This window comes from Gavia stellata, chromosome 8 (genome assembly GCF_030936135.1).
Source record: "Gavia stellata isolate bGavSte3 chromosome 8, bGavSte3.hap2, whole genome shotgun sequence".
NCBI lineage: Eukaryota > Metazoa > Chordata > Aves > Gaviiformes > Gaviidae > Gavia > Gavia stellata.
This window is the reverse complement of record NC_082601.1, coordinates 38,567,712-38,593,346: the sequence shown is the minus strand read 5'-3', so window position 1 is coordinate 38,593,346 and position 25,635 is coordinate 38,567,712. Positions and strand designations below refer to the sequence as shown.

Genomic DNA, 25,635 nt, shown 5'->3' with positions numbered 1-25,635 from the left:
GTACTTCCATGCAGTAAAAGCAAAACATCATAGGAACATTTCTAGCATCCGTGGGATTTCTTAGCCCCCTTAAACTGCGTTTTTCCCAAACTTACTCCCAAACCCAGTCACTTTTGACAGTCAGCTTAAAGGAGACTTACCACACCAAGGGAGGGGTGTTTAATGCAGATATTGGCAAAGTTTTGTAGGAATGCACAGATCAAATGACAAAATACAGACAGCAGAAGGCAGTTTGATTAGAGTCTTCCACAAGAGAGATTGCTTGTGGTGATGCTACACTCTTCTAGCAAGCAAACAAACTGACTGAAGTTTAGTTCAATCCAGCCAGCATCATAGGTTGTGCCATAAAATTAGCCTCCACAGAATCAAGAGACAGGTTCAAACCATTGCATTTCCAACCCTGAAAGACAGCCAGAATGTTTTTCACTGCTGCTTGCTTCATTGCAGCGAAGGAATGATTCCTCTGTTCAGCAGCAACAAGTTTCCGTAATTAACGTTCATCCAGCCCTCCCTTACGCACAAGAAACAAGGGTTCTCCTGCACGCACAGAGCCTTCTTGAACACTGCTCGGGTAGGTCTCATCGATCCAGACAGCGCTTTTGAGCTGCTTCTGAACACACATTCCTTAGAAGATTGATCACAGATCTTGGATCTGCGCTCTTCATAATAGCACTGCCAGATACAATCATATTTGCACCTGCCTGAAAGACATTAAACACCCACTCAATAACACGGAACAGATCCACTTCTTAAAGCATTTTCTTGCTGTATAACACATCAGGAGGCAGTGAACTCTAGGCTGGTGGGCGAACACGTGCTATTTGTGGAACACAGGTAACATACCCCTAACTACAGCCGCAAATCGAGTTCAGAAGAAACAGCTCTTCCCCAAATAGGTAATTTCTTCATCACTGCTCCTATTTACCCAAACATACAAGAAACAAACAACTTCTCTAGCTTAGGGGAGGCTTCAGTAGACACTATTGAAAAGAGGCACAACATTAGACCTCGAGTAGCTTTTGGTATTACACGTGCATTACTGCTCCCTCTGAAAACTAACAGTCAAAATGCAAAGCCTCCTAAGCTTTATTTTCCGAGGGACGATTAAGTCTCTTAACACAATGACCGAGAACGCCGCTCCGCTTCAGCCTCTTTCTTACCTCTGCGCACTTATGGATGGTGTCAGGCCCAACGCCTCCATCCACTTCAATATCCAACGAGGGAAACTGTGTCCGCAGCCACTGGACCTGAGAAACGGTATAAAAAGGTTGCCACTGAGATCCGCACTCAGCTGCTGCAGTTACGTATAGCTTCTTCCCCACCCAGGCAAGGTCTATTCACTTCACCGCTACGCTCCATACTGTTAATGAGCTTTAAGCTCAATAACTAAGGAACTCGGAACGCGGTTTACCTTTGGCATCATGTCTTCCATAAACTTCTGCCCTCCGAATCCAGGTTCTACCGTCATCACCAAAGCCATGTCTATCTGATTGGCCCAAGGTGCCAAGTGTTCAACTGTAGTGCCAGGCTTGATGGCCAAGCCAACCTGCAGCAGAGGCAAGACAAATCCGAGCGCACCTTAGGATGACACAAACGCAGCGAGACTGGCTTGAGCCGGGTACAGACTCCTAGGAAAATAATTACGTGTCTAAGCGCGGTAAGAGCAGGCTGCTTTGAATAAAGATTCCGGATTTTCTTACGCTACAATCGAAGGCTGACTTTGCGCCCAAAGAGCGTTAGGGCCACACGCGCCCATCTCCGACCACCCGGAACGGCAACGAGGGGTTTTGCGTTGCCGGCAAGGCAGCGGTTAGTTAAGCCGAGCGCAGCTACTCCAAGCCTACCCTCCCCTCACCTTCATCCCGTTCTCCCGAATGTCTTTTATCAACGCCCCCGGGTTGTCCGTAGCTTCTAGATGGAAGGTGTACTGGTTGGCGCCAGCGACAGCCATTGGCTTCACCCACTGCTCTGGCCTGGCAACCATCATGTGCATGTCTGCGAGAGGCGGGCAGAGCGGAGAGCCGTCAGGCCGCAGCGCCCGCAGGCCCCCGCCCTCCCCCCGCTACCGGAGGGGCGGCGAGCGCAGGGGCCGACCGGCGCCGCTCCCCGCGTCCCGCCCGGCCGCCCCCTTACCGAAGAAGGGCTCCTGGCCCAGCTGCTTGCGCAGGCTCTCCACGACGGGGTGGCCGAAGGTGATGTTCGGGACGAAGTGTCTTGGGGCCGAAGAGAGAGACCCGCCCGCCCGCAGGTTACGCCCGGCCGGGGGGGGACGGGGCAGACCGCCCGCCCGCACCCTCGGGGCGGCCGCCCCCCGCGCCCCCGGCCCGGCCCCGCCCGCCCCCGGCCGTTACCCGTCCATTACATCCAGGTGGAGGTAGTCGGCCCCGCAGTCCAGCATGCGGCTGCACTCGGCGCCCAGCGCCGCCAGGTCGCTGTTGAGGATGGACGGCCCGATCCGGCACCCCGACGCCATCGCTGCCGCCCGCCGCCCCGCGCATGCGCCGCCGCCGCGCGGCCTGCCGGGAGCGGGGCGCGCGCCGCCGCCGCCGCCGCCCCGCCCCGCGCCGCCCGCCGCCATCTTCGGCGGCGCGGGCGGGAGCCGCTGTTAGCGGTCCGCGCCACCTGGCCCGCGCCTTGCCGCCGCGGGGGAAGATGGCGCAGCCTGAGGCTGTCAGCGGCCACCCGCCAGCCGTGCGTCCGGCCCGGGGGCTTCGGGGCTTCCCGGGGCCCGGCCTCACGGCCCAGCGCGCCTCCGCCCCCCCGGGCCCTGGCGGGGACAGAGCTGTGGGCTCGCTCCCCGAGGGGCCCCTCCCCGGGCTGGGGAGGACACAGAGGTCTCTCGCCAGCCACCCTCGGGCCAAGGGCCTAACCTGGGCGGGGGCAGGCCTTGCTGACAGGGGTTTCTGGTCACGATCCCCGGAAAGGACGTTCGGGTGCCCCTGAAGCCCCGGTCGAGGCTGTCGTGCTACTTGAAGGCCCTGCCACGTTCTCGGGCGGGCACGCACCGTCTGGGCGCACCCGCCGCAGGAGGCCGGGGGGCCGCAGGAGGCCGGGGGGCCGCAGGAGGCCGGGGGGCCGCAGGAGGCCGGGCGACCTACGGCAAGGCAAGGGGGTGGAAGCGGAGGGCTAAAGTTTAACAAACGCCATCCGCGTCGCGGAACAAAGTAGTCTCAAATAGCAGCGCATCAAAGCCTTTTAGAAAGGGAGGCCGACACCGCGTTGCGCAACGGGCTGAAACACAGAACTCTGTCCTTTTGCCGTCAGACTCCTCTGTATTTAGTCCTCGGGACAGCGTTTGCATAAAATGCTGAGGCAACGGGACTGACACACTGACAAGACTCGCACAGCCCAGACGGTTGCTGAACATGACATGCGCTTAAGGCCTCTAACACTAATGAAGCAGCATTGTTTGTTTTCACAGCAGAGATACACCAGTTCCGTTACAGAGATACTGGAGGAAAGCACAAAACCAGCCAAAGTACATTGTATGCACCCCATTGGTACATCAAGTGCAACCCATAGGAAAGTAAAACACGTGAGAAAACTGACCGACTGTTCTGCCCGTCTGTTCCATCTCTCAACAACCATCCAACAAAATCAAAGCCGTCTACCCGGCCACCTGAATAAAACTAAATTACGGATTACGTCATTTTAAGCTGCATTGATTTCTAGCAGGGTAGACATTAAAAAGAGGCATTTTTGTCCTTGCTATGGCTTACTACTGTGGATTCACTGGTGACAGTGGGAAACCTGAATGCCAACATTTATTACATATACTGAATTAAACGAAGTAAATCACAGTTATTTTCTCATCCTTAGAGTGGGGTACCATGGTGAGGCATCTACTTTTCATTAAGGAAGATGCTGCCTTCTCATTTTCAGTGGAAAAGGTCACTATAAAACGCACCATGAATTCTGTACGTGTTGTGTCCCAGCCGTTCGCTCAGCTCGTGTCTAAAACTCTCCTCCCCCACCCGACTGCCAGTAACCCAGCCTACCTTGGGATTTGAAAGTGAAGCTGTGTTCTTTCTCATTTGTGCGTCACTGTTAATAATAAAACTTAGCGTCTGGAATTTAGCAATTCTTTGAGTGACCTCCAAGCTAGGAGCTAATCCAAAGCAGTCTCCTATAGGTAGGTGGTGCTGGCTCCCGTGCGCTGAGGAGATAAGAAGCAGTACAGCATGTTTTGGTCAGCAGACTAAGCAGTTTGTCATTCAGGACACCCACTGAGCAGCGGATCGAGACACTGCCATCTTCACCCAACCACCTCTCTCGCAAAACTGTACACTCTAAAGTTGCGTTAGTGCACCGCCTATATACAGCGAGAGACGGTGATATAGGTGGTGCTCTATAAAAATAGTCACCTTTTCAGCCCTGCTTTTCCCAAGAGGTGCTGAGAGTCTCCATCTCTCACCAATGCATTGGAAGCAGAGCATGCTCCACACCCATGAGCCTGGGAGAAGGATGGCTTTTGCTGCCTTCGGAGGTTTAACGTGCGTGAGTTCCCTCCTCAGGTTGGGGTGCACAGCTCCATCGCATCTGAGTGTTTGGCAAATACCGGGCAGCACAGCCTGAAGGCTCCATGGGTTTCAGCAGGCTGAAACCTGATGTCAGGTATATGGTTAATTTTCCACGCAACAGTAAAAACTGCACGCGGCACTACAGCAGCGAGGCAGTCATTTGTATGGCAGTATTTTCAACAGCTGTTGCAGAGCTGTCGAAGAGAGTTGCGAGTCTCTCTTTGGAGATGGATAGGAGGATATCATTCTGTCTCCTCAGTAAGGCTGTTTTACGATGCGTGCATCCAAATTACAAGCCCTCAGAAGACAAACTGGTAATTAGCACATCTTACAGGCTCTCGGGATGATCTAAAACATTTTTCTCTGCACAATAATGCCGTGATTATAAACTCTGGTTCTTCTAATGTAAGCTGAAAAAGGCAGTATATGATTCCCAAAGCACAGGGTAACTTTGGGCGTTGCTTATGATTTCATAGTTTGTGTTTCACAGCTGTTTTGCAGTTTGCCCGTAAGCAGCCAATGGCTAAATTCACATTTCAGTGTAATGCCACGATGCTGCACCATAGCTCATAACTCAGCTGTGACTTCAGCTGATCCCCCACGGGGACCTCCGCCTACGTATAAATGATACATATATCTCTCTCTCTCTCTGTCTCTAATACTTGCAGCCATGAATATGACATACATAAAATGGAACCTTTTTAAATACAATCTCAACATGCCAAAAATAGATTCTTTCATCAAGTTTCTGCCCTGCAATTAGCCATCTTTTGTTTACAATGTACATATATATTTATATTTTTATATATATAGGAACATGAAAATACCGTATATAAATATTTACTTTAAATCCCTATATCTAAGTACATACGACAGCATCAGTGGAGCAGTTGCTAGGTACCGGAAGGTCCACACATTCCAGATGCGGTTTTTCTTGGGGTTTTTTTAAGCTGTGGAGATGAATTACTCTGTACGTTTAAGCAGGACAGCATGGGCTATTTATACCATCTGCAGACCACTCACCCCCTGCCCATCTATATCTGTGCACAGCACGTGCATTCCTTCTTACGGTATGTACTGTATTTAGTTTTACAGAGCAAATATTTTTGTAGCACAAGGGCAATATCTTAACAGAGTGGAATGAAACCAACAGACAAAAGTAAACTCAGCTAAAGTCTGCGGTGCCAAAAAAAAAAAAAAAAAAGTCTAATTGCTCCATGGTGCTTATCATTGCTCTGCAAGTTAGAAACAATGGTCCCAGGCTTGTGAAAATCAAGCTTTAGATTGGTACTTTTTGTCAGTGTTTTCACTGTCAGCACCAAGGTGTAAGAGCCTTGGATTCAGCTACTATATAGCCCCCCTCTCAAAAACACTACAAAAATAAATCTTGGGCACAATCTCAAAAGAGGCTTCTCTTCTCTGTCTCATACAGTACAACAGCCCGCTTACCCAGCGAGGCTGCCGATCACAGCACATGGCTGCCAGAGCAAGGTTTTCTGGACCACATATTTGCCCACACACCCCTACCCTGAGAATTTTGTAAAAATTCTCTGTTCCTGCAGTCTTGCCCTGAACTGAAATAGATTTCACAAACAGAAATTTGCCAGTCTATAGCAATCAGCTGTTAGCTATTTTCTGCTTTCGGGTAATAAAGTGCTCTTGTTTTAAGTAGTTACTAGTTACCAAGGAGCTCAAAGGAGAAGGTACACTCTCTCTTCCTCCTCCCACTACTGCACCTCCCCAAGAGTTAAACATGAGATTCATCGAGGTCGACGTCAGTCTCCCCAAGCTCCACGTGCGTGAAGCTGAAGTGAGTGGCCAGCAAGGGGTTCTCCATCCCATTGTCCTCACTGATGTGAAGGACGGTGTCCCCGTGCTGCAGCAGGCTGGTGGTCTCGAGGCCAGCATAGTCCTCGGTGTCAGAGAGCTGTGCGGGTGGGGTGCTTTGTGCCGTTGTTGGCCGGGACTCCAAGCCCTCCTCTTTTTCCTTCTCGGTAGAAAGTGCCTCACTCTACAATTGAGGAGAACCAGTGGTCAGGCTCAGAGAAAGTGGGAGGGAGAGGAAGGAAAAAAGCAAGGGAACATCTATCAAATATTTTCTCATTCGGGAATACTTTTTACCATAAAGGGCCAGGCACTTGCAGATTATAAATCCCTCAAATTTTACCTGAACAATGATACATTTTTGCTGGTGAATCAAATTTGTAGCAATGATCAGAAGGGTCTAAGTCCTTAACACTTCCTTATTTCATTTTTTTTAGTGTATTCTCAAGACGGGTGTCTTTCGTTTGTTCATGGCAAAGGACATAACCCCCAAAAGACACTAGATATCTGGGCGTATAAAAGCAATCTCTGTGTCACTGATGTGTTGGAGGGATGACTGTGACTGTCCCTGCACTGTCCTCAGTGGTGTCCAACACAGAAAAATGTTGGACAAGCAATTTCTTTTGAAATGTGATGCTTCTGCTAAAACAGTCCTGAGGTTTTGAAGGAGTCCTTCCTTAAGGACGCATTTCTCAGAGAGCAAGCTGTAAAAACCTATTGATGAAAACTTCCACTGGTGAGCAGGTCCAGAAGGACTATACTGTATGTGACGCGAAGATGGAAAGGGAAGATGCAGGGAATATACTTGCAAATTAAGAATCACTGCGTAGACCTAGAAGCGAGCGGTTTGCAGAAGTAGGGGGTTGGACAGCAAACCCAGCCTGAAGAATAGACACACAGAAGAGTTTGCTGTCTTCACTCACCGCCAGCTTTTGTTATAGTGCTGTAATGCATCAGGCATTTCCCTAGAAACTTGCCCGGCAACTTTGAAGCAGCAGTGGACAGACACACATGACAAAACCGTCAATCGCGTTACCTGGCCGGTGGTCTGGCTGTGGAGATCAGCTACAACGATGGCAGGTGAGGAAGTCAGCACAGGTTTACTTGGCGGTTCCTGCTTGCTGGTCACCTGGGGGCTGCCGCGGCTGCAGGCCTGCTGCTGGCCCGCTGGAGCCGATGATGATGATGACGGGTCCCCTGGGGAAGCTGTTGTTGCCTCAGGCTGGGCTTCAGTGAAAGTCACCGACCGCTTCTGCTCTGCTGAAGGGTACAAAGCCCAGAAAACGGACTATTAAAATGCTACAATTTGTGAAGGAGAACACAACAAGGAAAGGAGATCCCTGGAGTTTTTACAACTAAGATAGGACTCACGATTCATTCCATCTTTATAAGCTGTCTGAATGGAGTTTAATTTACCCTAGGCTTCCTCTAAAGCCACAGCAAGAGTCAGGGATCTCTTGAAGACTAGACACCCTACCTATCTTTGTCGTGGCTTGGTGAGATAAATGCCACCCGTAACATCTTTCCATCCCAGAAGGATATACTGAATTGAATTGCCATGTCAGTGAGGCATTTCTGCCCTCAGCTAAAAAAGGAAAACTGAGATGAGAATTGCCCAACGTTTTGCAGGAAATCTGAGAAAAGAAAGAGGGCAGCTGATTGTCCCCCATTCCTGCAGACTGACAGAATAACAGGACAGCACAGGCTGAAGACAGCTAGACTAAAACTTAACAGTAAAGCTGATACCCCTGCTCCTGCTCTTAATTATTTTGGGTCAACTTTTATGTTTCAAACATCTTCAGCAGTGCTGTTGCCCCAGCACAGTCCTGGCTGAGTGGTTAGAAACCCAGAAAGTTCGCAAGCAACCTTTGCTCTTCCAGGTGTGTCCTCCAAAGTTAACTGCTCACTTCAGCTGGTACAGAATACAGCCACCTGCTCTGCTTGGCAGCGCTGACTCCTGGGAACATACAGCATGGACTAGAACAGGCCTGTATTCATTTCCATATACAACCCTTAAAGCTCTGTACTGCTAAGCTTGTAAATGAGAGGAAATTTCCTTCTTTCTGCTACACTCAATAGCAGCTTCAAGATTTGCACGTCTGGAGGTTTTGGACAAGGCATGCTGAATGGAGGACACCTGTCCCCTAAATTCTCCACACCTCTAGGAGACATGATAATTCACTGTCCATGTCCAGTTTCACCTTGAAAGCCTTTGGAGAAGCCATCAAAGTGTTTTGAGGGGGTGATTTTCTGATAGGATATCTGCTTACTAGGGAAAAAGAAAAAAAAATTTGGGGCTTCACTTTAATATAGGCTACTGAAGAGCAAATTGATGGCAATAATTTCCAGTCACTGCCGACTTGAACCAAACGCAGACTAGTAGAACATGGCACCTCTTGTTTCTACAATGAAAACAACTTACATACTCTTCAAACACACTAACTTTTCCTTTAAGCTAAAACAACAACATAGTATTTTCTACTTTCAAATATGAAGTGCTGGTTCTGGAAACGCAGCAGTGCCCTACCGCTAGGTTTTGGTTTTGGCTGGATGCTCCGCCGCGTGGTTGAAAGTCGAGCTCCGTGACGGCTACGAGGTTCGGTTTGAGTTTTCTGACGTGACAGCAGTGGTCGTCGAAGCTAAACATTGGAAGAAAGAGTTAGGCTGATGAATGTTCACATATTACACAACTTCTCCTCTGTGAGGAGAACAGATCATCGTTGTCTATTCCTCTAGATACCCATTCACTCTGCTTTTAGCAGAGATATGTTTTAAGGTTTCCTTGGCTCAGACATCTCCTTCATATGAACTTCTGGGTTTTGTGCCTTTTCAGTTTCAATACTGAATGTAATGCAATGCAGATTGTGTGACCATCGTTTAATTTAAAAAAAAAAAGAAAAAAAAAGAGCCTGCAGAGGGGAAGATTGGGGAATTCAAAACAAAGCGCGCCTCCTCTCTTAGGGATTTGTCAGGCTTCACAGCTACCACTTGTGCTATGGTTCCTGCAAACTCAACGGACTGCGCTAGTGTATCACAAATTAGGTAGAAGGGACATGTCACATCCACAAATCATTTCAAAACAGACACAGACGAGAAAAAACAAACCATCTCAAGCAGAAGGAGAGACAGTTTGTTCCCTCCACGTGTTCTCACCTGCCGCAGGCCTCTCTTCCGCCCCAGGGGCTGCTGCAGAAGAAGGTTCTGCTGTCCTGGCTCGCTCTGCACGCTTGCCACCCTGTTAGATGTTGACAGCATTAGGCCAAGCACAGAGCACCCCCTTTAACTAGTAGGTGTCCTGGCAATTGTGACTAAAATAAATAAATAAATCAACCAACCAACCACTAATGGCACAGTCACTTCAAAGAGCAATACTGTCTTTGAAGGATGGGGGGGACGTGTCTGTTGGGTTGTGGCTTCCGGGGCTCAGGAAGGGGTGGGAGGTGGAGCCATGGCATTCAGGACTTGGCCACGCACAGGTAGCATCCAAATATAAATAACTGCAGATTTCAGTTTTCAGTCATTGATTGATGCATCCCACTGAGCAACACTCACTTCTCTGCATCCTTTGCCACATGGGCTTCATCAATAAAGGCAAGAATATCAGCTTCCTAGCTCAAAAGCCTTCTTGTTTGCTTTTCTTTTTCAAGGACAATGTTGTAAAAGCTTTTTTTTTTTCCCCTCCCAAATAGACTCCACAGCCTCATCACAATTTTGTCGTCTGGTTTTAATTTTGATTTAAATCAACAAACAAAAAACAAACACAAAGTGACAAAGGATCCATTCACATAATGGATGCATGAGTTATGTGAACAAGGCCCCACACTCAACACTTGCAGCCTTAAGTCTTTTTGTGGCTAACAAACAAAGAAGACAAGTAGACTTTTTTTTTTTTTTTAATATATATATATAAACACAGCTTTTTAGTTTTTAATATCTTGCCACAAAATATCTGAGAATCTGCAGTAAAAGAATCTTTAGCAATAAAACATCCTTGGCTACATACCATCTCATTCTACCATTCAGCTGACCATTTAATCTACTTAATATAAAAATACCACCCTCCCCTCATTTTCATTGAGGTACTGTATTCCTCCGAACAGTTAAAAACTGGTCATTTAGCAGACAGCGGTCACAAAACATTTTAGCTGAATGAACTATGTCTGAGAAACATATGGTTACAATAGCAACTAACATTTAAGATGGACTTCTTTTAAATCAGGCAGCTGCTTATTTGGGACAGACTGGAATCCACTGAGCCACACATCCTATTTAAGCAACTTCCAGCTATATCTGGTATGCATTGTTGAAGATTCAGTATTACAATGCATTTTGCCTTTGGCCTGCATTAATCTAAAGGAAAACAACATTCTTTTCTCTTAGATGTTTTCCTTGGATCTCCCTGGAGGAGCTCAGTACCACCAACAGAGTGAAGGTTTAACGCCTGAGCTTACAGGAGCAGAGGAAGAAGACAAACCTAAGGACATGGTCAGACAAGGCATGGAGGGTGTCTGTGGAGAGGCTTAAAACGTTCTGTCTCCTGAACAGCTCGTTCTTCATTTTGGCAGAAGTTATTGCCCTTAGAAGGTTCGGTGGAACAGAACATGAGAGCTTCCTGGTCTGCTTCAGCTTGAAGTCTGGTTACCTGACCTGAAGGTCCTATTCCTTCTTCCCTTATCAGTTTAAACTAAAGCCAGACTTTGGACTAAACCATATGCGTGCGTGTCTACCAGCTCTACTGGGGAGACAATGGGCAGGTTCAAGGAGAGAGACATCTTAAGACCCTGAAGCTGTTCCTCTTCTGATTGTCTGACCACAGCCTAATCATCCTAGGCATGCCCTCAGCAATCTCACCACAGCTGCAGTGGTTTGGAAAAAAAGGAAAAGCTTCTGCAAGCTGAAAGCTGGAACAAACAAGATATATTTGAGTCCTTTTTTCCCCTCAGACAGCTCTTCCAAATGAGATCACCAGTCTCTGGAACATATTTTCCAGCTTTTACGTAGGGTATTGACATGATTTACATACAAAGCATCCTAAACATCATGCAAACACCCGCCTATGAATAAGCAGAGTCCTCAAAGTTACTTCCTGTTGGTAGGACTGTGTTCTTGACCCAGACAATGACTGCAGCACATATGACTGGTAGGTCCAGAAGCAACACATCGTTCCTTATTAAAGGAAAGAGACCGCGCTTAAATTAGTCTTTAGATTTATGATCCAGACTACCTACAATTACAGCTTGTAGAATTTTCTTAATCTTCTGTTTCTAGGATTACATAAAAACTTACTCCTCTGAATTTTAAGTTTTTAGACTAGTTATCAGTATGTGAATTAAGTAGGAATTAGCTGGAGAAGGTCTTGAAAAAGTAATTTTCTATCGGACTAGCTATTGAGAATACTGTTCCAATTTCTGATGAAGGAACAGTAACTCTTAGTTCTATGAGTGAGGAGACATAAATGGCTGTAGCAGAAAGACTACAATTATATTCAGTACAAAACACTGTTTATAGTGGTGAAACCAACTCATTTCACATGCATCATGAGCACACTTTGAAAAAGTCGTTAGATAAAGGGAGTACATGAACCGCATGAGGGCACAGAGGCTATACATGAGGCAAAAAACGATTCCCATGGAGTAATTTGTGCACTGAAGACAAACAATAGGTGAGCAAAAGAAAGGCTGGACTTTGTGTCTTCCTGCTGGAGTCTGGGATTTTCAGCCTGGCTTATGTCATAAGTGAAATGAGTTTAGTGAGCGGGTAGATGTTTATTTCCAGTACTGAGTCATTACACAAATTGGTATAATTTGGGATGATCTTATGAGCTGAAATTGCAGATACCTATTGCAGGCAAATGGTGGACCCAAGAGCAGCTGAGTTTTGCAGAGCTGCCTGCGCACAGCACAGTCCTGCTGTGGCTGTCTTTTTGCCTTCTATCCCCAAATTTTGCAGAAGGGAAGGAAAGAGAGAGAGAATCATAAAGACTGCAAATTTCAGAGGAGTGACTGAATTTTCAGATATAACCTTTCACTTCACGAGGGTTTGCGAGGGTTTCTTTTCACATCAAAGAACAGCACTACTGATCTTGTTTCCGTGAAAATTAGTGTGGCAGGCAGACTGTTGGCTCTGCGTCGCCCTCCCTCCCTCCTTTTCTGTCTCTCCATGTTTACCAGACCTGACCAGGAGTATACCACTTTTCCGGCAGCCTGTGGGACCCAGTCAAGGAACACCGAATCGAATGCCATTTCAGCTGACAGTACGTTTCCCTCCTGTGGCAATGTGATCAATAAGAAGGGGTTTTCTGCAGTACATGAACCAGATTTATTTGGGAATAACAAACGAGAATTTTTTCCTGCCCATCACAAAGATGGTCTGTCACACTCTCTGAGTATCTCTGCCGGGGTTTTATCTTCACAATAATGTTACTCCCATTGCATAGTTAGGGCAGAGACAGGTGAGCAAAAGATCAAACAAACCCAGCTTCGTGGAAGCGTGTTGCCAGCTCTACAAGAAATGACAGCCAGTGCAGTCATACCGTGGGGGCTAAATGAAACTTTATCAGGTTGGCAATTATAATAAGTGATATTCATGAATTACAAGAAACCATGCAGCCAAAAAAAAGAAAAAAAGAAAGAAAAAAGAAGAAAACAAACAGAGACAAAGGAAGCAAGGAGTTTAAATGTCTGTTAAAGAGGTGTACACGCTTGCCATGCCATTATGGTAGAACATTACACACTCTGTGTCCCAACACATCTGAATGAGAGGGTTAGTGGACAAAGGCCAGTGGAGAATGGGTTAGAATGTAGATGAACTCCAGGTCTTGTATTCCCAGACACATCCTAGCCCAGTTAGTGTTAGATCTGCTGCGCTTGCCCTGGCAATGTGAATTCACTCTGATTTTCCCTATTAGGCACCGTTAAGCTAAGATAGGCATAACGACAAATATCAAAGGGAAATGTGTTTGTGCAACAGATTTCCATTACAGTGACTTCTCATTCTTCTTCCTTTCTGATTCGGGAAAATATCCTCTCCTCTCAGATTATAACCACAACAAATCGCGATGCTGGACACATATGCTCCTCAGCCCCGTACCCCATGCTATCTGTTTACTTCTGAGCACTTAAATGCTATCGCCTTCCTGTCTCCCCTGCTCTTCTACACGGCTGGCTCTAATTGCTATAGAACAAAGGGAAGCAGACTTTATTCTTTTTTGTGTTTGTCACTATTTAATTTACTTAAAACTCCTACCTTCCATAAGGGTCTAGTCTCCATATGATTTATTTCTTTATGTCAGTTATGACTAAACATCAGCTTTTGAATTCAGAAGGCAATCCTAAACAGTTGTTATCATTGTGCTCCAGCCGAAATCAAAGTTATGTAAGAAAGACTCAAGCCTGCTTTATTCAAAACTAATGTTCCTGAATATAAAAACACATTTTTTCTGTCCTATGATCCCCACAGCATAATAAGCTCCTACAACATCTGCTTTATTACTTCTGTCCTTTAGAGGAGGAATCCAATTTGCACATTTAACAATGCAGCTGAAACATCTTTTCTTCCTTACAGAACTGTAACCTAGCCTTTTTATAAGAATTTGCAGTATTTCCCTGTCTTCGTTCTTTCTAAGGCTTTGCAGCCCTGATGCCCCTCCTTCAGATCTTAGTGCCCGCTCCTTGAAAAGAATTAACAACCTCTACAGAATTGACTCTCAAGTACATCTGTTAATCTCTTTGCCTAAGGAAATGTCTGTACCATAGAGTAGAGTGGAGGATACAGTGTCCTGGTCCCTTGTGAAAATTGGTGTGACAGAAAATAGTAGGAACCCACTGTACAGCTGATTACATTTCAGGGTTCAAAATAAATTATTGCATTTGAGCTCATCCATTGACTTAGCTGTCTCATATTCCTCAGCCTCACCACCGTGATTAGGAGTGACTCTCCTCCGCTTAACAAGATCAAAACATTTCAAATTCAACACTGATGTAACCTGGTATCAGGTCATTATGGCTTTAACTCAGATACGGACCTTCTCCTTCCTCAAGTGTCGTGAGTTTTTAGCTCTACTTAAGGGACGGCACTTAACTTCTTTGGTTGAATGGCTTCTGTTCTCTTTAGGCCCCAAAACGTGCTCAGATGACCATGCCATCCATTTTGCTTTATCACAAAACCAGATAACAATATTCCTGCCTCTGCCAACAAGCCGATGTCTTTTCCTAAAGCCACTCCTACAGTAGCACCAATTAGAGACTGATCTGCCAAAGCAGGATTCACGCACACAAAGGACACCATGAATCATGGGATGATCTCAGTGGCACCACCAATGATAAACTCGTCATTTGTCAGCCGAGAAGGATGAACAAATGAAGAAAGCAGCCTGTCCCTACCCCGAAAAGCCACTACTGACATCTAAAACCAAGCTAACAAAATACAAACCATTCACACAAACGCCTCTCAGCATACCCACATCTTCAGCTGGTGTGGTAAAGTGATGAAACAGTGTGTTACCCTCCATGTTGCCAGCGTAAGGGGCCCTGTTCTTCTGGAAGGAAACAGAGATGCTCTGGGGACTAACGACAGCTCTCCAACCTCATGAGGATGGGTTGAGAGGTGTGAGCGCAGCAGCAGGACAGTAAGGGTGATTAACACGGCTGAGCTGGCCGTTAAAGGTGCAGACCTCCCTTCTAAGCTCACTCCTGACCCATTTGACAGGCACGGCTGTAACGGTGTTTGCACACAAGCTCCCCTGTCCACGGGTAATGGGGAACAGCTAGACTTGAACTCCGGCACTGACAGGGCAATTTTAAACATGTATTAATGGTGTTCACCTGCAAGCATTCTAAAGCTGTCATTTGACAATTGGAAACACTTTGTAAAATAATGAGAATTACTGCAAAGCATCCACAGAGAACTATATTCCACAGGAGCTAGCATAATTAGTTTTATTAGTGAATGTTAAGGAACACAACTTGATATTGTTATTAAGTCTTTTGTGGTGATAGCACTGTGAGGAGAATGGAAAAACAGATGTCTCTGTTTTATATAAGCCTCCAGACTAATGCTTATAACAGGCTACAGCTAATGCCTGGTGGATAATCTTTCTCATGCCTTTCAAGCAATTGCTGAACAAGGGGAAAACCCCGAAGCTAGCCAGCCAGACCGCTCTTTCACTTGCCACAGCTTTTTTCTTTCCCCTCCCCTTAGCCTCCTCAAAGGTATTGGCAATCAAAGCTGAAAACTGAAGGTGGGTTGCTACACCTTTGACTTACAGGCCTGAATATCAATGAGCCACAAGAGACAGAGATGGAAGGAGCGACAAAAGGTGAGGAGAAGAGACAGCGGAGATTGGAAACGGCTCGTTTCCCAGCACACACACTGACAGACAGGTAGTGTTAACACTGTACCTAGAGAGGCTGCCCTCAGTGGCCAGGCTCGGGGAGTCATCGAGGACATTAGGTTCGCTGCAGGAGGGGCAGGGAGATTAAGAATTTAGGGAAAGAAAATGCAAAAAGCATGCGATTGTCTCTGTTTTCAAGGGAAAAAAAAAATCAACGGAATAAAAAAAGTAAAAAAAAGGACGGTAACATTAATTGGTCTCGCACGCTCAACAGCACATATATGACTCAGAGGAGCTGAAAGAACATCTGATAACACGAGCAGTCTTTAGAGGGAATTTACACTGCATGGAGACTGCTACATCTCTACTGAGACTCAGGCAGATGAGGAGTTCGGTAGGATGTGTTCCCACAGGAAATAAGGGCAGGGAACTGTTTCCAAAGCCATTTTCCTGCAGCATTTTCATTTATTTTGGTTCTATTTACTTCCAGCTTCATGGAAAGCTTTTTTCTTCCCCCTTCCCCATGAGCCACTTCTTCCTGCGGGAGGGCTAATCTATCTCCCATAAGCTATAGATCACTCTCCTTCTGGTATGACTCTAAGGACAAACATCTGGAAAACAAGGTCTCGTAGTGCAATGAAACTGTAAGTAAACAGCTGGCGTGGATCCTGGCAAACCAGTACACAAGCACATTGCTTTTCTACACTTCAGCCATTCGGGCAGGAGCAGCCTTCTCAGCCCATAGGAAAAACATGAAAGAAAGAAAGCAGTCTGCTGGGTTACCAGCAGGAAAGCAATAATAATATTACTTAAGATTAATTAGTTTACATTTGTGAGGCAGTCTGAAAGCCCAGAGACCATCCATAACTAAAAAGGGCATGACGTTGCGGACTATGATTATGCTTGCTGAGCTTGTACTTCCCCTACACAGATGAAAAGCCATTCTCCTGGTATACCATGTACTTAAAAAGCAGAGAGCAAAGCTCTGTTGTAATTAAAGTCTTTTTTTCTCAGCGCCACCATGACTTGGGATTGCACAAAGCAAACGTTGCTATCAGTCAACTGTGACTCTTACGAAGTTTATGCATTGAAGATGGTAGTGAAAGATTGAGGAAAATGCAGTCTTGCATATTAATTTTTCAAGAAACAAAGGGACTGAATCAATTGAGTTCAAAAGTCAAATGAGTTCCTGTAAGCCCTTTTGTGAAAACGCCCAGATAAAATCTGTGTAACTTCTCTCTTGTAAATCACTTCTCCTATCTCTGCTGGTATGTACCACAGCTGTTACTTTTCCTTCATGTACCAAGGTTATTTCTTTAATTCCAAGCAAGACTGGGGAGGGAACAATGTTGTTTGATTTTACAAGGCTGGTCAAGAGATAATGTAGAATTTATTCTTTAAAGGTTCAAAGGAAATAACATAAATTAATCTGCCCATTGTCAGATATCCTTGGATAACTATGTCTCAGACAAATAAAACAATAAACATTGCTTACTTAGCAAAAAAATCATTTAAATGCAGAACTTCTCTCTACATCTTCTAAAGACGTACATTTCCCAAATTCCAATCTCTTCCTCACCACTCCATGTCAACCAGGAATAAGGCATTCAAAGTTACTGCTATCAGCAACTATATTTCTGGTTTTAAACAGTATTAAAGCCTATCTTTGAACTTGACAGTTTCTGAGATGAGCTAGTTACTGTTCTAGGAAGGACAAAGACTACATGGAAGAAAACGAAGTAAATCAAACAGAACGCCTCTGCCCCCCATCCCAGCTTCTCAGGATTCCTCACCACTCCCTACACAGGTTGCGTGCGGTCCCCCGGTTCAATGCATAACCCCAAAATCACGTGTTTTCTTTTTGCTATCCATGGTATTAGCAGAGGAAAATAATAGTGCTGAGGGTTTCTGAAACTGTTTAAGAGGAAGGTTTCTATGGATGACAGCTTGTTCTTACGGACCTTACGCAACACAGATCATCCTGGAAAATCTTTTTTTTCCAACCCTGCACCCTTGGTCCAACACTATTTCAGGGTGAATAAATTTAGCATCACTAAGATGGCACTGATTCTACTATCCCACATCTCCAATGTACACGTAATATACTTGCGCCGTTTCTGCTCTCGTGAATACAATGGGAAAGGTGAAAAGCCCATGTTGTTACCTTTGGCTGGGTAACATGCCCACCTCAGCCTGAGGTGCAGACACGCTGGAGAGATGGCTGGAGAACCGCCTCCTCCCAATGGCACCCATAAGGTATGCTTCTTGTTCACTTACCACACTGGGCATGCTCAAGGAGTCATCTAGAAAGAAAAAAAAAAACAGGGAAGGAGAGGAAACAACCACCCCAAATCCCACCTACATAATTACAGGTGTCAAGAGACAACAGGATGCCAAAGGTGTACCCAGCGTTTACTTACCAAGACCCCAAGCCTGCAAATTTGAATACTTCCATTAGATTTTACAGTCGCAGTTCAGAAAGAGGTACGCATAAAACCCTGCAGGGTGAGGAACACAGCGCACATGGGGCAGGGATTTATGTATGCTTTCAGCTTATATGGCTCTCAGGAAAACGTTTGGGGAATTGAGCTTCCACTAGGGCTTAATTCCTGTGATTAATAAATTGTTTGTTAATACACAGTGTTTTCTGGCATAAAAGTCGTAACCGGACATTTTGCTGGTGTGAAATAAACTGCTGCTAGGATATAGCAAAGCACTGTTACAAAAGATAAAATACATAACAGAAAAATGCAGAACTGACACCCTTTAACACCCTTTGGGACATACATTTTAAAATGTCACCAAAAAATTGGATAAATTGACTCAAATACATCTTACTGCAACTGAATTATGCAGACAGTTGGATTGTGATCAGGACTGCTTGAAATTTTCAGTGCTGTTTCAAATTATATAAAGTACCTGGGAAGAAATGACTCTTCCGTGGTTTTTACCACAACAACTTCTAATTACAAATAAACAAATAAAACAAAGGGGAAGTTTTGTGTAATTTTCTCTTTTCTTTCTGACCTTTTCCAATTTTGATATACTGAAATATTTTATGGCAGCATTAGGCTGAGGCAGGGCTGAGGTAATATGGCCACAAGCAAACAGGAAGATGGCACTCATCGTTCCACACAGTAGCTCATAATTAATCTGAGGCTGAAACCAGAGTTTGCCACAGCGAGTATCTCAGCAATATATCAGCAGCACAATACTGGGTGGATTGTACAATGTTTAGCGATGAACCCAGCTGAAATAAAGTTGGGCTCAGCCTGGCAAGTTTCGGGCTAACTGCTTTCCCAAAAGGCAATTCTGCCGTGACTGCACAGGCCTTTCTTTTGAGCCACCCATTTTCATTCCTTTTGTTTAATGTCTTTGGGGAATAGTCAGCAGTCCTCAAATACAGAAGCGAAGCGCCTGAGTGGCAGGCATTGAGGCAACCAACCGTTGCAGCACCAGAAGACAGTGTCCCTGCTAAAGTAGGGGAAGCCCAAGCCTGATGACATATGAGCAGAGTTTTCTACCCTGGCTTTCAGTGATGGACAACTCAGAAGCAGATGGACAGCTCAGAAGCAGAGAGAAGGCAAAATTCCAAGAATAACATGAAACTCAGCTGAAATGACAAAGCAACATTCAGGTCATTGCAAATTAGTCCCCAAAAGATTCACCACCCCATTCCTTCTAAACTGGCACCAGAAATCCTGGCAACCCCAGAACCTGCCAGCTGCCCGAAAGGGAGATCAGGCTTTTGTTGTCGGTAGGTTTAAGGCTTAATTTCCTCTTTGTTAATCGAGTGACACAAGCACACAGACATTCCACTCTGCAGAGAGCCACAGCTGGATCCCATGCAGCACAAGGACAACATATTCCATGTCAGAGCGTCTGGACAGAAGTGATGAGCAGGAAGTACTAAGATCCTGCAGGAACAGGACCCTCACTACTGAGCCAGCCACAGCCCCTGCCTAGTGTCACGGTGAAGGTCAAAGAGAGGACTGATTGCCAAATGCCTTGTCAGCCCTGTGAGGATTGCATATCAGCCGAGGTCTCATACACTAACAATCTGCCTGTGCCCTTCCCTTTTCCCTACCCAGAGCTCAGGAGGAAGTGAGGAGGTATGTAACGACCCAAGCTTTAACACCATGAGCTGTGTAGCAACCACACCGCTTTCTTAGTCTTGTGCCCCGATGGGCCTTTTGGGCGCACCGGGACAGGGACAACTGTCTTCCCCTCCCAGCCGTCCTCTGAGGCATCGAGAAAAGACCTTCAACACTGGGGGCTTAGCTCGAATCAGCAGCCACGTACTTTCTTCATCCTCCTCATCTGTGCGGCTCAGCGTGTCCTGCGAGGCCTGCTGGGAAGGCTCGCTGTCCTGCTCCCAGACCGTGCCAGTGCCGGTGTTGGAGCGGGACATGGTGGCCAGGCTCAGGCGGTAAGCGGAGGTGGAGGTGCCCACGGTGCTGACAGACGTCTTCCCTTGGTAAGCTGCGCGAGAGTGGGAAAACCAAAGCCAAGTCAGTGATGGCACTGGAAATCAATAACCAGCCAAGCATTCCTGTCACGCCGGGCACCTGATTCTGCCCGGACTAGTGGGGCAGGGGTTGGCAGAGGTGATAAAACAGACACAGCTGCCCTGGCTCACCTCATCTCTCCAAATTCTCTCTTTCTTATGCAGTCTGGTTTTCTCCCTCAGTCTTAGTGCCGTATTTTCCAGATCAGCTTCAACATTTAGGAACAAGGCAAATTATTACCAAGGGAAAAAAGGCTGAGGCATTTTCTTTTGAGTTTGTTTTCCTTTCTTAAGAACAAAGCACATAAAATCTCTTGCTGAGTGTAAGCAGTGGCTGCCATCTCGTGGCAACAAGGGTGACTGTTACGGGAGAAAAGTGTCCCCTCATGCAAGAGAGAATTCAGTGCACCCTCAGTGCCGGGATGCTGATCTGCACCGTGCTGGTAAGAGTAAAGAAAAAAAATCAAAAAGAGACCAAGAGGAGAAAGGAGGAGACAGATCTGCTGCTGACAAACAGACAGACGTTTCTACACAAGCAGCTTTGGATTTACAGAGCTGTAGGTGGCAGTTTGCTGCGTTGTGGGTTGGGGCTGCACAAGCCAGCTGTGACAGTGACAGGCGGCTGCTGGGAAATGGGACACGGACTTAGTGGAAAAAAATGGGCACGACAAGGTGCATGTCACAGCTAACTTGGACTTCTCTTGGCTGCCCAGTGGCAAGGCTGGGCTGGACATAGGGCCTGACCCAGGGGCAGGCTGTCGGGGTGTGGGTGGATTACCCCATCCCTCTCCTAGGCAGTGGGCAGGTCTGCCTCACAAACCAACTTAGAGGTGAGCCAGCTCGCCAGCTTGGGCTGACGGCCCTTAGCTCTCCCCTCTCCTCCTTACCGGACCCGCTGTGCACCGCCTCCTTCAGGATCTTCAGCTCGTTATTGAATTCGGCAATGAGGGAGCTCTTGCAGAGCGGGCGCGGTATGAAGCGTCTCTCCAGCTGGTCGGCAATGTGCTGTCGGGCTGTCAGCTCCTCATGGTTCTCGGCTGGCTGGGCCAGCAGCTGCAAAATTGGGACACATTAGCATCGCAGGGAAATGATGCCCAGGGAACTGGGACTAGTCTCCAGACCAGCACGAGCCTGCAGCCAGCAGACTGTCCTCTTTGTAGCCATGAGGTTTTGACTCCAGCTATGAGGTTTCCACCTGTCTTTCAGGGACAAACTTATATTTGACTGAACAGGTATCAAAACCTCACTGACATTGGTACATGGGGATGAGGGCTTCCTTATACTAAGCTCTACCCGCAGACATGAGACAGCTCTTTCTTCCAAGATTATTTAATCTGTCCAAGTGGTGAGACACGGTAGGCTAAATAAGGTGGAGTACCACGTGCTAGTCTACCTGGTAAGCAGGGAAGAGCCGTGATTAACTTAAGGCCTGGCCGCCTCAGCCTAGCAGCTGTCTGTCCATCCACAAGTGCCCTGTCAGGACCTTCACCCAAGAGATGGAAAGTGGAGTGGTCCTTCCTGGCTGTTATTACCCGGCTCTGTACAGAAGAGGGATTTCTGGAAGATTTCTGCCAACCATGCCAACCCCCTCCTGGGTTCAGAGCACCCACGCTACTTCCGAGGGCTTTGAGTGTCTTTGTTGCAAAACTGAGTCCACATGCAAACCCTCTTGGTCAAGGTTGATAGTATTTTCCCACCCAGGGGAACTCCGACTAGCTGTAATCCGTGGATCAGAGCTCCTGGCATACTCTTTATAGTTGTCGCGGAAAAAGCCCTGTGATTTAGTTTCAAAGGGTTCACAGGCTTACTAACTTCTGAAAAGCCACTCGCTACATAAACACACAGTTCCTCCAGGAATGCCGTTCCGCTGTTCTCAGCGGGGGAATAAAGGATATCTTGCCTTGAGGGAGTGATCTAGCAGGAGCCAAAGCAACTGTTACCTTGCACTGGATGAAGGGCCGAAGGAGCACAAAGATAGGGATCCGTGTTCGTACGATAAAGTCGAGGAAATCCCACAGGGCCAGCCCTCCCACCTTCCGCAGTGCCATCTCTTTGACTTGCAGGCTCAGCCAGTACCACTGGCTGTCCAGTTGGCGTTCAAAGCAAACAAGGATCACCTTCAGGGCTACAGGGGAACACACACCAGCAAATGGCAGTCAGAGATGTTATCAGTGTCCCTTGCAAGCATTTAGGGAGGAATGGGGGGCCAGAGTGGGCACAGACCTACACAGGCATGCATGCATGCACGTGCACGTGCACACACCTCAGTCACAAGTGTCTTTTCTATCAGTCTCCAGCTGCTGCAGGGAAGGAGGGCAACCTCCTTATAATAAAGGCCTCTGGGTCAGGACTGAGAGTCCCATTTCCAGAGAAATTTTCCTAAGTCAAACCTAAGCTCCTCTGTATTTTCTTGCTCTAGCTTCCCCTCTCCCTCCCTGCAGAGTTCTTTTGTCTTCCTGGAATTCAGATATTTTGAAAGCAGCTTGGAGAAGGGGGGGCGGAACACAACCCTGGCTGATCAGACAACCTCAAAAATCTTGATCAAGCATATCCACACGAAGAGTCAGCCTGTGAGCACAATAACCTCCAGGTTATTTATGGGGTAACGAAAAGAACCTTTCTAGCAGTGCAGCTGCATAAGTCACAGCTAAACTAAACTGTAATCTAAACAAAAATACGGTCTAGTAAGCCAAGGGCCATAATTCACAAGAGCACTGCATTACAAATGGGGATTAACAGCGATGAGGTTCAAAACAATGCTCTATATTAAAGTGGGCAGTGACCAACAGTTAGCTCACAGGAGAGATGAGGAATCTCCTGCTTTCTATGCTCCCCTGGTCTAGAACAAACAGGGAGGCCTGCGAATTGTTGGGGGAAGGTTGACTACTCCATCTTTCTTGATGGGATGGCAAAGACAACTCAGCCATCACACATCCCTATCCAGGTTTGTTGCGGTGGGGGGCTAAATCAGTGGTGATGATTGCCATTTTTTCGTCAGTGTTACCCCATTCCTCAGATATGGGTTAAGAAAGACCTGAATATAAGTCTTCAGGTAAATGCCCTCACAAAATCAGAAACAGAGCAGCTGTTGGAGGGAGTGAGAGCTTTGAGACAAAACTATCCCCATATAGCCCTGATAATCTGCACTGCTGCTGCACCTCCAATTTGATTATTTTTTCTTTCACCTGTGGGTCATACGTGAGAAAATACAGTACTACCTTGCAGCAGCATACAGTGAGCAGAGGGAATATCAGTCAGTAAGAACCGTGTGTGCGCAGGGCCAGCAGCCAGACAGGCTGCATCACGTTTCACTTTAGCTAGCCAGGGGCCAGTGCAGCTGTGGTACTAGGGGCTGGTAGGCAGTCTGACTTGCCTTTTGTGGCTTCACTGCTATATCCTGGCAGTAGGAAAACTGAGCGACTTCTAGCTGTGCTGCAATCACCTCCAGCTGCAGTGCAGACACTGTTCACGTTGCAATACATTCCAGAGATACTCCTGGCTTCACGCTCTGGCCTGGGCTCTTGTTCAGGACAAGACCTAAAGCAGCTCAAACCTGCCTGAGACGGTTTTCTTTGGTGCTATCTACCGTCTCGAACGCTCCACTTTCTCTCTGTCTCTTCCCAGCGGTGGGCAGAAGCCATCACTCACCCAGGTAGGCAGCCTGGCTGGTGGACTCTGCGAGCCCTTCCCGCCGCAGGTCCTTCCCCGCGTCCCCTGGGGTGGAGCAATGGGCAGGGGAGCTCTCCAGCATAAAATTCTTGCTGCGGGAAGTGCTGATGATGCGAGGTGGCAGGAGGATATTGATAACAGTCTGGAGCAGCAGCAGGACCTCAGGCTGCTCCAGCCAGGGGCTGTCTGAGATGCAGTGGGAGGGGAGAGAGAGAGAAAGATCAGGCTACATCCCATCAAAGACACCCAAAAGATCCAGACCCTGTTCAGTTCCAAAATGGGGTGCAATCTCAAATGTCCCCTAAGCCAAAACTCCGTCCCCCACACCTTGTTATGCTGCTTCTCCTCCTGCAAGCAAAGGCAAAGTTTATTTCAGCGCCAACACAAACACACACGAACACAGGGCTACACAGCACAAAGAAACGTCCCGTTCCGTGGTCTCGTAATCTGATTTCCTTTTGACATTCCCCTCTCCCTTTACTCTTTGCTTTCATTTAGGGATTTACCAGTGATCACCCTCTATAGAAGAAAGCAAGGAGGCAGGACTTGTGCCAGACAAGTGGTGTGGCTTGGGCAGACTGTGATCCACAGGGGCACACAATGCTGTGACCTCTGCTCCTCTCTGTGGCTTCTGCTACAACAGATTTGTTTTGCCCTGCACTCCAGTTTCAAAAGAAGGAGCACATCTGTGTAAGACCTGACTCAAGAACCATGGCACAGCTGAAACAAAGAGAAGAAACAACAACAACAACAACTTCTCCCAGTGGGGCTCTTTTCAGACTCGGACCCAAAGGGCACTTAGCTGACACACTGCCAGTGACAGAAAACCAAATGAAAAAATAAAAAAAAAAATCAACAGAGAGCAGGGAAAGTGCAAACATCAGTTGTCAGAAAAGGGGGAGAAAATGTCTTTCTGTTAAATTAGTCAGACCTTTGCTTCCAGATCCTACTGTGAGCACAAATGGAATCAGTAGGTTTAAAAGCATTCCTTCCCTTCTTTCCTGATTGGTGAATGGGGAGACGACATGGCTTAGGGGGAAATCTTCTTTCAAAGCCTGTGCAGTAATAATAAGAAAGGATTAAACGATTTCATCAGCAGATCATGCACACATGTTACCGCAGGGAATGACGATCCCCCGGGCACCCTGTTTACACAGTACAACACCGGCATTGATGACCTGATTGAATTAGAAGCCCTGAGACCATTTAGTCAGGAGTAAAAGCAATTCACACAGTACCACAGGCATCACCTGCTCTTGTCATAGCCAAGAGGTAAGAAGCCCAGATTCCTAACTCATAGATACCATTAACAAAATCAGATGTATCCCACAGGAGTCAGCTGGGTGTTAGTCCTAAACTCTGCACTGCTGTGAATGGGATCAGGATCTGACCCAGACTATGGGAATAAAAAAAAACGAACAGAGGAATTTGCACAAATGACATGATCTAAATATTCTGCTGTCCGAACATGGAGGTTATTCCCGAACACGTTTTTTGTTCTGCCTTACTTTGTGCTGCCCTATCATCCTCCCTAATACAAAGAACGAGCTCCTGAGAAATACACAAAATGCACATTTACTTCTTGACGCATAGTCAAGCCTAACTTGAAAGGTCTTTCATCTTTAGAGGAGGTAATACAAATGACTGTCAGTAGAACCTTTGCTCATTTGCAGCTATTCCCAGTTGCTACAGACTTAGCTGTGAAATGCAACTGAACCTTGCAACCCCTCAAGCTTGCAGACCTGGGCTGTGGAATTCCAGAAGATGTTTTCTGATGGGGTGTG

At 46.8% G+C, this 25,635-nt stretch overlaps 2 protein-coding genes across 5 annotated transcripts in view; both read right to left on the bottom strand.

Annotated features, from left to right (window-relative positions):
- Window positions 1–144: 144 nt before the first annotated feature.
- RPE (ribulose-5-phosphate-3-epimerase) lies at window positions 145–2,473 on the bottom strand. Of its 2 annotated transcripts, XM_059820428.1 has the most exons (6): window positions 2,352–2,473; window positions 2,134–2,213; window positions 1,856–1,995; window positions 1,412–1,546; window positions 1,161–1,247; window positions 145–701 (listed from the first exon to the last, which is right to left on the bottom strand). In XM_059820428.1, the coding sequence occupies exons 1-6, from the start codon at window positions 2,471–2,473 to the stop codon at window positions 579–581; spliced, it is 687 nt and encodes a 228-aa protein (XP_059676411.1). In that variant the 3' UTR covers window positions 145–578. The 2 variants fall into 2 exon arrangements, with proteins under 2 accessions (XP_059676411.1, XP_059676412.1); XM_059820429.1 differs by lacking the exon at window positions 1,161–1,247.
- Window positions 2,474–6,267: 3,794 nt separating this feature from the next.
- UNC80 (unc-80 homolog, NALCN channel complex subunit) overlaps window positions 6,268–25,635 on the bottom strand; it is a 130,867-nt gene continuing 111,499 nt past the window's right edge. For 2 of the 3 annotated variants that reach the window (XM_059820381.1, XM_059820380.1), the window contains 11 exons: window positions 24,783–24,906; window positions 23,831–24,037; window positions 22,123–22,307; window positions 21,070–21,235; window positions 19,978–20,157; window positions 17,840–17,978; window positions 15,743–15,799; window positions 9,498–9,579; window positions 8,872–8,983; window positions 7,381–7,604; window positions 6,268–6,531 (listed from right to left, as the gene is read on the bottom strand). In XM_059820381.1, the coding sequence (XP_059676364.1) occupies window positions 6,268–6,531; window positions 7,381–7,604; window positions 8,872–8,983; window positions 9,498–9,579; window positions 15,743–15,799; window positions 17,840–17,978; window positions 19,978–20,157; window positions 21,070–21,235; window positions 22,123–22,307; window positions 23,831–24,037; window positions 24,783–24,906 (1,740 nt within the window). The remainder of the gene's footprint in view (window positions 6,532–7,380; window positions 7,605–8,871; window positions 8,984–9,497; window positions 9,580–15,742; window positions 15,800–17,839; window positions 17,979–19,977; window positions 20,158–21,069; window positions 21,236–22,122; window positions 22,308–23,830; window positions 24,038–24,782; window positions 24,907–25,635) is intronic. The other variant, XM_059820382.1, reaches the window with a different exon arrangement.

Coding starts and splice junctions, on each gene's coding strand:
- RPE (XM_059820428.1), bottom strand. CDS start 2,473: ATGGCGTCGGGGTGCCGGATCGGGCCGTCCATCCTCAACAGCGACCTG. Junction 2,214..2,351: donor CACCTGGATGTAATGGACGG/GTAACGGCCGGG, acceptor TTCGGCCCCAAG/ACACTTCGTCCCGAACATCA. Junction 1,248..1,411: donor TGGAAGACATGATGCCAAAG/GTAAACCGCGTT, acceptor ACCGTTTCTCAG/GTCCAGTGGCTGCGGACACA.